Source organism: Vulpes vulpes, chromosome 14 (genome assembly GCF_048418805.1).
Source record: "Vulpes vulpes isolate BD-2025 chromosome 14, VulVul3, whole genome shotgun sequence".
NCBI lineage: Eukaryota > Metazoa > Chordata > Mammalia > Carnivora > Canidae > Vulpes > Vulpes vulpes.
The window spans coordinates 24409228-24422422 of NC_132793.1; the positions used below are offsets into that span (position 1 = coordinate 24409228).

At 47.2% G+C, this 13195-nt stretch overlaps 1 protein-coding gene across 3 annotated transcripts in view; it reads right to left on the bottom strand.

Moving 5' to 3' along the window:
• Positions 1 to 9378: 9378 nt before the first annotated feature.
• The window catches only part of RALY (RALY heterogeneous nuclear ribonucleoprotein), an 85057-nt gene continuing 81240 nt past the window's right edge, over positions 9379 to 13195 (bottom strand). For 2 of the 3 annotated variants that reach the window (XM_072736089.1, XM_026009873.2), the window contains 4 exons: positions 12500 to 12613; positions 12134 to 12312; positions 10938 to 10986; positions 9379 to 9718 (listed from right to left, as the gene is read on the bottom strand). In XM_072736089.1, the coding sequence (XP_072592190.1) occupies positions 10942 to 10986; positions 12134 to 12312; positions 12500 to 12613 (338 nt within the window). In that variant the 3' untranslated portion in view covers positions 9379 to 9718; positions 10938 to 10941. The remainder of the gene's footprint in view (positions 9719 to 10937; positions 10987 to 12133; positions 12313 to 12499; positions 12614 to 13195) is intronic. The other variant, XM_072736088.1, reaches the window with a different exon arrangement.

The window sequence follows — 13195 nt, forward strand, 5'->3', positions numbered from 1 at the left end:
TGTTATTAGTGCTCCATTGCTTTTGTGTGTATGTATGTGTTTCATTCGTTTCTTTTTAGTTTAGTGGGATTCCTTAGGGAAGACAGGATTTTACCATCACCTGTGTGACAGGTTGGTACACAGCTGCAGTTTCAACCCAATTTTAATTTCATTCTCAAAAAGTCTCTGGACCAAAAAAACCCTTTAAGACTGATTAAAACTGAATTCAAAACTTTGGGCTGCCCTAAGTTACCCATTCACACAGTAGCATCAGCTTCATCCATCTCTACTACCTTACACCAACCAGCTCAGCTGCAGGGAACCTTCTAGAGGGTGACAAAGCAAAATGCAACTGAGGGTTTTTGATCAAGAGCCAGGTTTTGGTTGTGAGAAGGGAACAAGAACACCATTTTCAAAGTGTGTATGAGGATAGTCTTGAGAAGTGTTCCTAATTATGTAAGGGAAAAAAGAAGGGTTCCATTGGTGGTTTTAAAAAAAGTTTGAGACTAAATAGGTTCCACAACCACCTATATTAAGCTTTTAGTAGGTTGATGTGCATGTTCATGAGCACTGAAATGTGCAGTTGTATCTCTAGTCTTCAGAAAACCCTCTTCTGGCCACATTGTGGCTTACTCCTTTTCCACCTGCCTACTACATGTAAAAGTTTCCCCTCCCAGCCCACCATAGTACTTGGCACTGAGAACAAAGGTTTTTATTCACTTATGCACCCCTAACAACTGAGAGCAACCAGTGCCTAGCAAGTTGTGTATTCTAATACTTGAATGGGTTTCTTTAAAGATTTTTTGAGAGAGAGCAAGTGAGCACAGGTGAGCAGAGGGACAATCAGACTCCTTGCTGAGTGGAACTCAATGCAGGGCTCCATCCTGGTACCCCAAGATCACAACCTGAGTTGAAGTGAGACACCTAACCGGCTGAACTGCTCAGCTGCCCTCTGAATGAGTTTCTTCAAAAGCAGCATAGAATGGGGGTACCTGGATGGCTCAGTCGGTTAAGTGTCCGAAGTTTTGATTTCGATTCAGATCATGATCAGGTCATAAGATCAAGCCCTATGCTGGGCTTCATGCTGGGTGTGGAGCCTGTGTAAGTTTCTCTCCTTTTCCTCCCTTCCCCATGCTTGTTCTCTCTCTTGCTCTTTAAAGAAGGAGGGGGGGGAGGCATGGAATATGCAGATTTCTAGCTCCTTGGTAAGTGTTCTACAGAAAAAAAATGTGTGGCAGGACATCTTGAAAGAAATGCTGCTGCAGTATTCAAGGCCCCAGTTCTGACCTGACCTCCCCCACCCAGATCCTTTGCCCTGGCAATTCTTAAGGTTTCACATTTCAACAGAACGTTAGATTTTGCAATGTGTTTTTAGAATTTGGGCTTTGTAGCATGTAGACTTATAAATTAAAAACTTAATTCCCATAATCCTACCAACATTTTAGTATCAAGAACATTCTTCCAAGTTAGTACAGTCTTCATAATTTTTTAAAACTGCAAAGAAGTCCATCCATGTTATGCCATAGTTTATCAGTGCTTGGATGAGTGCTAATTCTTAATACTGCTAGAAGTATGGACTCAACAGGTTAGATTGGCAGTCCTCTGCTAATGATCATATTCTCATCTATAAAACAGGAAAATGTCTATCTCAAAGATGGTGATATATATAAAGTGCTTAACCCTGCCTGGCACCTGAAACTATTTTCCTTTTGTTGAATACTTCCTTTAGACTGAATTTCCAGGGTCCGTGGGCATAGGGACGTTAGGGTAGCCAAGAGTACAAATCGTGAAAATTGCAGGTATCCCTTCTATTTTTGTGGTGGTGGGTTTATTACTGCCTTCCTATTGAAGATTGATTGCTCTTAGACAACCATCCTGTCTCAGATCTGTAATCTCTGCCACCCTTGGCCATAAGGGCATCAAACTCTCCCAGCAATGTGCAGCATAGTTATTGGAGCTTTGGTCACATTAATGGTGCTTCTGAGAAGAAAGGACCAAACACTTGCTGGGTCCCCTGTGGCTGCCATGGCTCCTGTCCTATCAAACCTTCCCTGATAAAATATTCCTGAACTCTTCTCATTACTGCCTCTTGGTTTAAGCTTGGGTTCTGTTTTATTAATACAACATTAGAAGCATAAGTATTAATGGATATTCTTCATATTAAACACTAGCATTTCAATAGCCGTCTTTAAAAAGTATCCTCATCAGCTGCAGATTTTCATAAGCTTTTTAAATGAACCAGAAACAAGATCAAAACCAAAATCTTATATGGGAAGCTGGCCAAACCTACTATTATAGTGAGCAATAGCTTCAGTATTATGCTTTAGCCTTATAATTATTAATGATTTTTCAGTCCCAGATATATCTGTACACTATGACTACTGTGGCCCAGAATCTAGGGTATTCTATTTTTTTTTAATGTAGGCTCCATGCCCAACATGAGCTTGAACTCAAGCCCCTGAGACTGAGAATCACATCTACCAACTGAGCCAGCCAAGCCAGACACCCCTATTCTTTTTAAAAATTTTATATCCTTAAATAATCCTGAGCTCTTCCTAAATATTCTTAAATAATCCTTTATGTAAGTGGCTAGTACTACCAAAGTCCCAACTTTGTGCCAGGTCCTGTTCTAGTGCTTTTCTTTTCATTCATTCAATTAGCACAGAAACTCTTTGAGGAAGTTATACTATTCTCCCCATTTTACTGATGAGGAAATACTCAGGATAAGCAACTTGCCCAAGAAGGGCAGAGCTGAGAAGTGAGGAGCCATAGTTGCAGGAGCAGGCATTTTGGCTCCAAGCCCGTGCTCTGCCTCTAAACACTACTCAGGGACAGTATCATATGTTCAAAAAGTAATGTTACCTGAATGCCTGTAGCAAAAGACAGCTCCCTACCCTCCAGGAGCTTATAGCTTAATGAAGATGACAGGTGAGTGAGCAAACCAATTCTAAATATAATCTAGTAAGAGAGGTAGTAATAGAATCCGTATTACTGGAAGAGCCAGTGCTAACTCAGGTCCGGGAGGTGTCTGAACTACAAATAAGCCAGGTGGAGAAGACAGCATTCCAGTAGAGGAATTACAGCAGCAGGTGTAAAGGCATAGAAGCCAGATAATTCTTTCCACAATTAGTTCATGTGCCTTGACAATCGAAGTCAGACTGGAAGATGGGAGATGCTGAGCTGTAAAGGGGAAGGAAGGGGCCTGGAAATCTACCTACTGGGCAATGAATAACATGGTGGTAAAGACAGGTGGGAAGCAAGCATCAGGGAGACTAGTTGGAGGTTACTGTAAAAGAGAGACAGTGGGATGGAAAAATGAATATGCCTTGATCAGAAGATGCCGACATGGGCAATAGGTGGACAGTGGTGCCATTTCCCCAAGGTAAGGACTCCTGAAGAAAAAGACGGGTGGCCTGATAGGGCAGGGCTTGACGGAGGTCCTTGTAGACATCCAAGTGCAGCTATCAGATGGACAACTATGTATCCCCTGGTGCTCCAGGGGAGGACTGAGTTAGAGGTGGAGATGGGAAGGCATTACTGTAGAGTCTGAAGCCAAATACTAGGTTAGCCAAGAAGCTGTACAGAAAGAGAGGGTGGAAAGGTACTGGCTTAACAGGAAGAATCGGCAAAGGAAACCGTGTACAGATGAGGAAAAAGCTGGGAGACTGTTGACCCAAGAATCAGGAATTTCAAAATCAGTTTATGACAGGCATGTGGGAAAGGACTGCCCAGGTTTGCATTCTGCCTCTACCTTTTCAAAGGGGACATGATCTTAGGCAAATTGTTCAATCAGAGGTCTCAATTTCCCAAATTGTAACATGGGATGAGTATCTCTAACTCTGGGGGGACTATTGTGAGGGTCAAATAAGATAATGCAATTCCTGTTAACTCAGCAAAACACCTAGGAAATACTAGCATCTATGTATTATATCCCTCTTTCTACAGTCAAATGCTGCAGGCAGGGAGGGGGCATATAATTAAGAACACAAAGATGGGGATGCCTGGGGGTTCAGCGGTTGAGCATCTGCTTTCTGCTCAGGACATAATCCCTAGATACTGGGCTCAAGTTCTGCATTGGGCTCCCCACAGGCAGCCTGCTTCTCCCTCTGCCTGTGTCTCATGAATAAATAATAAAAAAATAAAAGAACACAAAGGTAGGGGTGCCTGACTGGCTTGGTCAGAAAAGCATGTGCCTCTTGATCTTGGGGTCAGGACTTTGAGCCCCACACTGGGTGTGGAGATTACTAAAAAATAAAATTGACAAAGGTAGTAGGTGCTGGAGTGAATTGTTTGCATATCCTCCAGAGTTATTTAATTGACCAAGTCACACATTCCTTTTTAAAACCCTTATGGGCAAGAATGAATAAGACAGTCTCTGGCCTTAGCTTCCTCCGTGGTTAGGGAACTGGACACTGGGCTGTGCAGGGGGTAGAGGAAACACTGCAGGTAGGTTTTAGAGGTAAGAGGGGGCTTATAATTAGAAGGGACTGGAGGATGGGCAAGAAATGGGGTCCAGGTCAGAAAATGGGAACAGGTAACCCTGTTTCTGTTCTGTGCACCTGGAAAAGCCAAACCCATGCACTTGCCCAAGACTTGGCTGCTGCACCTTTATAGGAGGACACTATGATCATCTGAGCTTCGTCAGGACGTAGACTGAGGCAAGGGTGCAAGGAAAGGGATGTGTGCACCAGGGGCCCACTCACCAGTCAGAAGAGGCAGGTGTCCACTCATTCATATACACAGTCCCACAGGTTTAGTGACCAGACAGGCACACTACTTTTGATGGCATTAACTCTTAGGGAAAAAAAGGCTTACCAATGTCTTCCTTACTTCCGTTTTATAATATTCTATTGACTTTCTCTTTGTAAGCTGTCTGAAACATTTTGGAACAAAGTGAATATAAAGGGAGTAGGAAAAAAAGGAAAAATTATAGTCTTACTTTTTAAGAGAAAAATCACCTGTATCTGGATTAGGTAATAATAAATGAACTCCTTTATTAAGTATTGTCATAATAACAATGTGGTCTTTTCTGCTTCTCGGAGGAGGAGGAAGATGAGGCTCAGAGAGGTTAACTAACTTGCCTGAAGTCATACAACATATAATCCAGATTAGAACTCAGTACAACACAAAGTCTATACTCTTAACCCAGTCCCCCTAAAACAGAGCAAACTACTTAACCTCTTTAAGCCTCAGTTTGTGTTCTGGTTATCTACTGACATAGAACAAATCAGTCCAAAATTTAGTAGCTTAAAAACAACGACAATCATGGTTTATTCCCCTCATGGTGCTGGGCTTTGACTGGCATGAGCTAGGGTCTTACTTTGTTCTCAGTCAGTGGCTGGGCTGGAGTTGTCTAAGAGGCTTCCTCACTCATGTCTGACAATTGACACTGGCGGTCAGCTAGAAGATGGGGTTGTCAAGACCTTTCTGTGGTCTGGGCTTCTTCACAGCATGGTGGCTGGGTCTTAAGACACAGAAGTGGAAACTGTTAGTTCTTAAGAACAGAACTGTTAGACGGGCACAACGTCACCATCACTGTATTCTGCTCATCAAACAGCCAGAGTCCAGATAAAGGGGAGAAGGTATAGATACCAGCTGTCAATGGGGCCAAGTTTTAGAACCTTCACATCTATAAAAAAAATATATACAAAACGGGCACAACTACACAATGGAGACCTGTTGTTTGTGTCAACCCAAGCCTCCCTTCTTCCAGCAACAGAACTCCTGTTTTCCTTCTGGAGATCCTTTCTTTCTGGAAGATCCACTCATAAACCCACATTTCAACTCCTCATCCATAAAAACACATGATTGAATTATGCTACTATTTCCTAATAGTCTAAAAGTTCCAAATCTTCAAAAAGCATGCTACTAACCATTCTGAATGGCAAATGAAACAAGGCTGGAGAAGGATTAAAAACAAATTATGGCCCTATTTTGAAGCTCCTCAAGTTAAGAGGACTTTAGACTTAACCACATGACTTGCTTTGGCCAATAGAACCTGACAGACATGGCACCAGCAGGAACTTAAAGAGCACTTGCATGTTGGGGCTTACCTGGTCCTGCCTACTAGGTGCTGGCAACATGCAGCCCAGCTGCCCCATTGGCTGGCCAACCACCTGACAAGTGGGTGAGGTTATCCCAAGGGCTCCTAGCCAATCTGCCAACTCACCTCAGCCACATCAAAGCCCAGATGAAATGAAGTAGAACACCCAGCTGAGCATGGCCCAATTGCCAAGCCACCCCTTCAGAAGCTAATAAATGTTTATTAAAGGTACTAAATTTTGGAGTGGGTTTGTTATACAAGTTAATGACTGATAAAAGGCCCATTTACTATCCCTGACCTAGGCCAACCCCTCATACAGATAAGTAAACAGAGACCTAGCAAGGAACAAGACTTGCCCAGGGTCACAAACCTTATCGGCAACAGTACAAGGAAGAAAGCCTTGCTTCACAATCCAATAAACCCACTGGCTGTGATATTCCTTCAAGGAGCTGCCAGGATCACAAATGAGGCTCCAGATCTTTAAAACACCTAGGGAATATCAGTCCTATGGGCAAAATCTGATATACTTTTTCATCTCTTTTTGGTTTTCAGAGGTTAAACAAATACACAAAACCTGATCAGAATGGAATGGGAGAGGTCTTTCCTGCCCTAGATATGGGGAGGATGGGCAGGGGTAAGCAGGGTTCTGTGGATACGAATTCCCTCTCAAGCCAGTTTAGGAGCTTTTCTGGGGTGCCAGGATGGGGATCTCAATCTGTCCAGCATATGTCCTGGTGCCAGGGTGATCAGCAGGGGCCTCTGGGGGCGGGGGGGCAGCTCCTTCTTGCCCTGGAAAGGATCTTCCCTGCTCTTCTGCCTAGCATACTACAGAAGCCCAGAGCCTCTCCTTTCTACCCATCGCCCAAGCACCAAAAAGTGAGTGCCTCAGTCAAGCACTACTGAGTAGGGCCTTGTAGAGTCTGAAAATGTTATTACAGTGCAATGGGCACAGAGCACTGGGCTCTGGGGGCACAGGAACATGGTGCTGGCCCTCAGGATGAAGTCCACCAAGGTCCAACAATCTCTTCTTTGGACTCTGCCCAAGTTCCAGTCCAGGGCAGTGTACAAGGTAGGGACACAAAGACCTGTACACGTATGCAAGGGAGTCTGCTAGAACTGGGCTCTGGCCTTCCGGACAGCAAGCATACACTGGGAGTACAGGGACTAGAGGGCTCTTTGGGAGAGTGTGATATTCCCTGTGGACCTAGCCCTTTTTGCTGGACACCTTCTTGCTCTAGAATGAAGCCTTTTGAGTAATCTGGGCCAGGGCCCAGTCCAGTTCCAAGGGCTGTTTTTCACCCGAGGTCTGATCTCTCAGAGACTGAAGGTCTTAGCCTCTACACTCTCTCTCCCTACTGCCTAGGATCTCTGGCAGGCACATATATGGGGACTGTGATACCACTGGGCAGCTATAGCTCCAAATGGGCAGTAACTGCTCCACGGCACAGAAGAGGCAACAGCCAAGCAGGGATGGGGGCATCTGGCACAGCGTGGGTCCAGAACTCTGGCAGTCTTAATGGCTGGCTTATTAGTCCCCTGCACAGCTTGGGAATGTATACCCATACTCAGTCTTCAGACTGCTAGCCTGTCAATGGCAGGCAGGAAGACTGCTCAAGGAGGGAGCCATGAGACAACAAAGACTTCCCTGGATGATTCCATACCCAGAGTAACCTAGCCTGAGTGCTATCTCAAGCCCATCCTCTATCCAAAACCTGGAGCCAAAGCCCAGAGGAGGTTTGATGGAGGCTGTGTTGTAGAACTGCTTGTCCAAAAAGGTATTTTTAGTAAGGATTCCAGCAGGCCTGAGACTTTGAAGAACATGTAAAGATGGAGGAAGAACCCAAAATCCTTTGTGATAATGGGACCAAATTTCCAGTGTTGGGGAAGGCTGCCTAGAAGACAGAATAAACAACTTGTGAAGAGCAGTAGGCTGATCAGAAATACTTCTCAAGGGTACCTTGGTGACTTATCTGCCTTTGGCTCAGGTCATGATCCTGGGGGTCCTGGGATCGAGTCCCGCATTGGGCTCCCCACAGGGTGTCTGCTTCTGTCTCTGCCTCTCTCTCTGTCTCTCATGAATAAATAAAATCTTTAAAAAGAAAGACCGAGAGACTTCTCAAAGGTATCAACACTAGAAAAGCAGTTTAATTATGAGTGGTAATTTCTTAGGGGGAAAAAGTAGGAGCAAGAGTACGTGCTAGACTCTGGAACAAAGCCCCACACCAGAGACCAGCCCAAGTGGCCACACCTTAATCACCCAGTTCACAGGTCCGGAGAAGGCACTCGGAACCCATGAGTTACTCAAAAAGATCTGCTATGGCAGGTGACCTCTCCTGGGAATTTGAACACAGGGGAATTGGTCAACTTGTAAGGTGAAGTTAGTACAGAAATGGAAATTTGAAGGAATATCGCCAGAGAACAGAACAAACACCTGGATAGATGGCCTAAGACTGGCAGAGGCAGGCACAGGTACTCCGACGCGAACTTCCTACTGCTTGAGGTAACTGGAGTGGGGCTCAATTTCTTGCTGCCTAGGAGAATGAAGGACCTGTTTTGAGTGGGCCAGGAAAGAGGTGGGAAGAACAAGAGGCAGGAGAGGCCAGGGCATACATGATCACGTGCAGGAGTAAGGGTATTGTCCTGATAGTGAGCAGTCAGGTAAGGGTTTCACAGGGAAGAGACAGGACTCAGAAAAAGCACTGTGGTGGCCAGTGGGAAATGGGGGAGGGAGAAGCCAGAGACTGGGAGGCTGGTGAGAGGACAAGCCCGAGTAAAAAAAACATAATGTCCTCAACTATGACAGGGAAAGAGAGGAAGAGGTGGATTCTAAAATCATCTCAGAGCAGGGAAAAACGAGACTGAGTGAGAAGCTGAAACCTGGACCTACCACTGCCTAAGTGGGTCACAACTGCTTGACATTTCAGCCACCAGGGACATCTGACCCTCCCCAACAACCCTACTGGCCATTTTTATCCCCATTTTAGTTGTGGAAACTAAGGCCCAGATAGACCAGTAAAACTCACCATGGACAGCTGCTCCCTAGACAGGAGTGAGGGAGGAAAAAGAATAGGGTGAGGGCAGCCCTGGTGGCGCAGCGGTTTAGCGCCACCTGCAGCCCAGGGTGTGATCCTGGAGACCCGGGATCGAGTCCCATGTCGGGCTCCCTGCATGGAGCCTGCTTCTCCCTCTGCCTGTGTCTTTGCCTCTCTCTGTGTATCTCTCATGAATAAATAAATAAAATCTTAAAAAAAAGAAAAAAAAAGAAAAATAGGGTGAAACCGACTAGACCAGACTCTGGCTAGGCAGGAGGGCCCAGGTACTTTGAGAAAACACAAACCATCCCATCTCAGAGCAAGTTGGGATCCAATCTCTTTATTGTCCGGGTACCCTCCCAACTCCAAACCTATAGAAAAACTCCAAGCCTGGGAGTGTTCTGGGAGGGGAGGTAGAGTGTGGGGAAACCTCTGTGTTCTGCCCTCTGGCCTGGGCAGTGCCAACAGGGAGGGCGTGTGGGGACGGGAGGCTGATAACTCCACCTGCAGAGGATGTGGCACTGGCTGGGATGTGTGGGGGAGGAGGTGCCTGCTGCCAGCTCTCCTGGGACCTGCCGGGGGTGGTCTCCAGGGTTGGGTGCCCAGCTTTAGGCCTGGTACAGTGCACGCCCTTCTCCTGCCGGTGGCCATCGCTCCTGTCAGGCTGAGAAAGAGAGAGACAAAGGAGAGACTGAGGCTGGGAGGAAGAGCCCCTGGTACTCTTGATAATTGGGGTTGGGAAGACAAAAGGGAATGGTGTTTGCTATCTGCAGACAGAGATATACCTACACTCTGGCTCTGGCCTTCTAATTTTCTGGCCATGCAACCTTGGGTCAGTCTCTCTCTCCCTGAGTCTCCATTTCTTCACCTGAGCCCTGCACATCATCTGTGAACTGGCTTCATGAGGTAAAACTTAGCCTCCCTGGTAAAACCAACCAGGAAGCTCCCAGAGGACAGACTGCAGATACAGAATTTCCGAAACTGGGACAATCTTGCTGGTGGAGCAGCTCATAGCATGGAGGTGTCATATGTAGCTGTGCTGTTTTGAGGCCTTCCTCTACCCACGCCTGTCTTACCCTGAACAGAGTCCCCCAAGGAAAGGGGCAGAGCAGGGTGGTGAACACCAGCCAGGGAGTAGGCTTTGAGTCCACATAACACTGGACTCAAATTTAGGCTCCACCAATCACCACGTTGGGACTGGTGGGATACTACCAGGGGGATGCTACCCCCCCCCGCCCCGCCCCACTTTGGTGCCTTTGTTCCCACCTCCATGATGCTAGCATAATCACAACTTTGCAGGGCTGGGATAGTTTCTGGCACAGAGGGCATTTCTTCTGGCTGGATCATGTCCCAGCCCCTAAGCCCAGCACAACCATCACCCTCTAATGATGAACAGCAGGCAAGGAATTCTCTTACCATGCAGAATGGGGGCTATGGCCACAGGAGGCTCCTGGCCATCTCCCACAGACTGAGGACCACCAGAGCCCTGTGCTTTGCTAAGCGGTTCCCTTGTATGCCTCTTCCTCAATCCTGAACAGACTTAGCTACATACTATCAACTCTTCCATCACACCCCTCTTTGACTACCCAGTTCTCCAGCCCATCATCAGGTTCATGCTGATGGTCTGTATCTTCTTCCATCAGACTCACAGCTCCTCAAGGGTGGAGGAGATGGGCAACACGGCTCAGAGTGCGCCAAGGGAACCCCTGCAGGGCTGGCCCGGCTAGCCCATCCATGACTCCTGCTTTTACTACAAAGAAACGTGGGAGAATGGCTTAGGATAGAGGGGCCTTCCTTGTTGGGCATAGTATGACCCATGCCAGGTCTGCTTCACGGCATGCCTGCCATTTCACTTCACCCGCTGACCACCAGGACCCCCGTACCTGCTTACTGCAAGGCCCCATCCTCCGCGTCTGTGTCCTGGCTGTGCTCCTGATAGGGAGGAGGCAACAAGAGATCATATATCATTCACTACCAACTCTGTGTTGTCCCTGAGGCCCTGAGCACATCTGGAGACCATACTCCAAAAGAGGGATAGACAGCCAAGGGGAATGATTATGGGAACAGTTTCCATATAGCTGGCTTGGGATCCTGAAAAGAAAGACCCTCTGTGTAGAAACATGTCCCCCGCTATACCTAGAACGTCCTTGACTGGTCCCTTCTCTTTTTTGGGGGGCCCTCAGACCAGCTCCCCATCTTTGGGGCATCTAAGCCTTTGTTAGAAGACTACTATGCCTAAGAGAGTAATTGGATCAAAAAAGGAGAGATGAGCTGGGGGCATGAGGAGGACCTCTTAACTATGGTGGCCATGAGCCCTTATGTTTTAGTGCCAAAACCCAGTTATCAATGAAAAGGAAAAAGTTCCAGATCTGGTAAAGAAGTCTTGGCTCTAATTCTGGCTCAGCCTCTATTAGTTATAAAGCTCCAAACAAGTTACTCTACTCCTCTGAGCCTCAGTTTCCTCACTGAGTAAAAAGGTGGGAAGAATAATATTTGCACAGTGCAAGGCTGTTGTTATGGTTACATTAAGTTAAAAACTACAAGGCCTAGTGCTCATTAGGTGCCCATTAGGTAATGCATAGTAAGCACACAACAGTTATCTCACATACTGAGTCTGGTCTACCTTCCTACTTACACGCTCCTGCCAACAGCCTCCTGGTTCCAATACCAGAGAGATCCTTCCAGGCCTCCCTCAAGAGAACCTGTTTCCTACTTAAGCAGTAATGGCTTTTAGAAAAGCCTCAGGTAGAGTGGACAGCCAAACTTCCTGTGGCTTTCCCAGGCAATTCCAGTCCTGGCCCCCCGGAACTTTACAGACTATGTGTGCTCCCTTGAGCCACTTGACTCTTCCCTCCTCCAGATTATGTAGAAAGTGAATCTAGAATGGGCTCTGGACTAAAGAGAGGTTTACTTTAGTGGGAATTCTGACTGGCAGCTGAAGCAGACATGCCCCTGCTCTTCCTCACAGGGCTAGAATCTCAAGAGAAAGAGGGAGGAAGAGACTCACAGGGCCACTGTCCAGCTTGTTCCCCCTACCACTGCTGCCCTCCTGCAAGCCCCTCCCCAGCTGTGCCCTCACCAGCTCTTCCTCACTGTGCGTCAGCAGCCCCTCCTCATCGCCGTCGTCTCGAGCCTGTGCTTCTCCCTGGGGTGTGCCTGCTTCAGAAGCTGTGTCCTCCTGGGGGGCAGGTGGCCGGCTGCTGCCACCACTACTGCCCCCACCACTGCCACTGCTGCTGTCGCCCTTCTTCTTGCCATCTTGGGGGAAAAGGGGTAGGAAGAAGGGAATAAAACTCAGCCTAGGGCAGCTGCCCAGGGTAATAGCAGAAGGTAAGCCTCACCATGGTGGATCCATGGACAATCTATACCCTGTGCACTGTCCTTGCCCCATGCTCTGTCCTGTACCCATGGTCACTGAGCTAGGCAAGGACCCTTGGAAGCTGACCTGGGTTAGCCTTCTGCTCCTCGGCAATCTGCTCCAAGCGGCCCAGTAGAGCGTCGATGTTGGACTTGATCTGTGTCAGCTCTGTCTTGATGGTCTGCAGCTCACTGCTCTTTACTGGGAGCGAAAGGAGCATAGGGCTGTCACCCAGGGACTGGGAACTTGACACTAACATAAGACCCTAGCCCCCTTCTGCCAACTCAGAAGGCAGGCCAGTGGTAGGAACTGTCTCATCTGTGGTTCTTTGGCAGAGAAAAAGGTTGGAGCTGGCCATGGCCTTCACTCCAAGACTTCTGAGGCCACGTGCATAGTAACCAGCCCACCTTTCTGAACTTGGGGACTTCCCCCCTTTGATCTCAACTCCTGAAAGGGACTAGAGATGGTAAGAATGCAGGTGTGATATGCACTTGAGCAAGCATATGTGTTTTGTTTTTCCTAGTGTTATAGATAGGATGATGCCTAGATTTCAGGTACATAAATGTGTTTTATCATCAGATTTCCTGGGTGCCTGACTGCAGCATGTGTACACCAGAGTGAACATGGAGTAGTGGGCCTGGGCAAATTTGCCCTTACTAGAGAAAAAAGGACACCTTGTCCCTACTGGGTTCCATGGGACAGCACTGGACATTTCTGTGTCCAACCCAAGCCCCTCCTCATCAAATGTCAGCCTTTTCCTCTTAGAAATGCATAAAAATACTC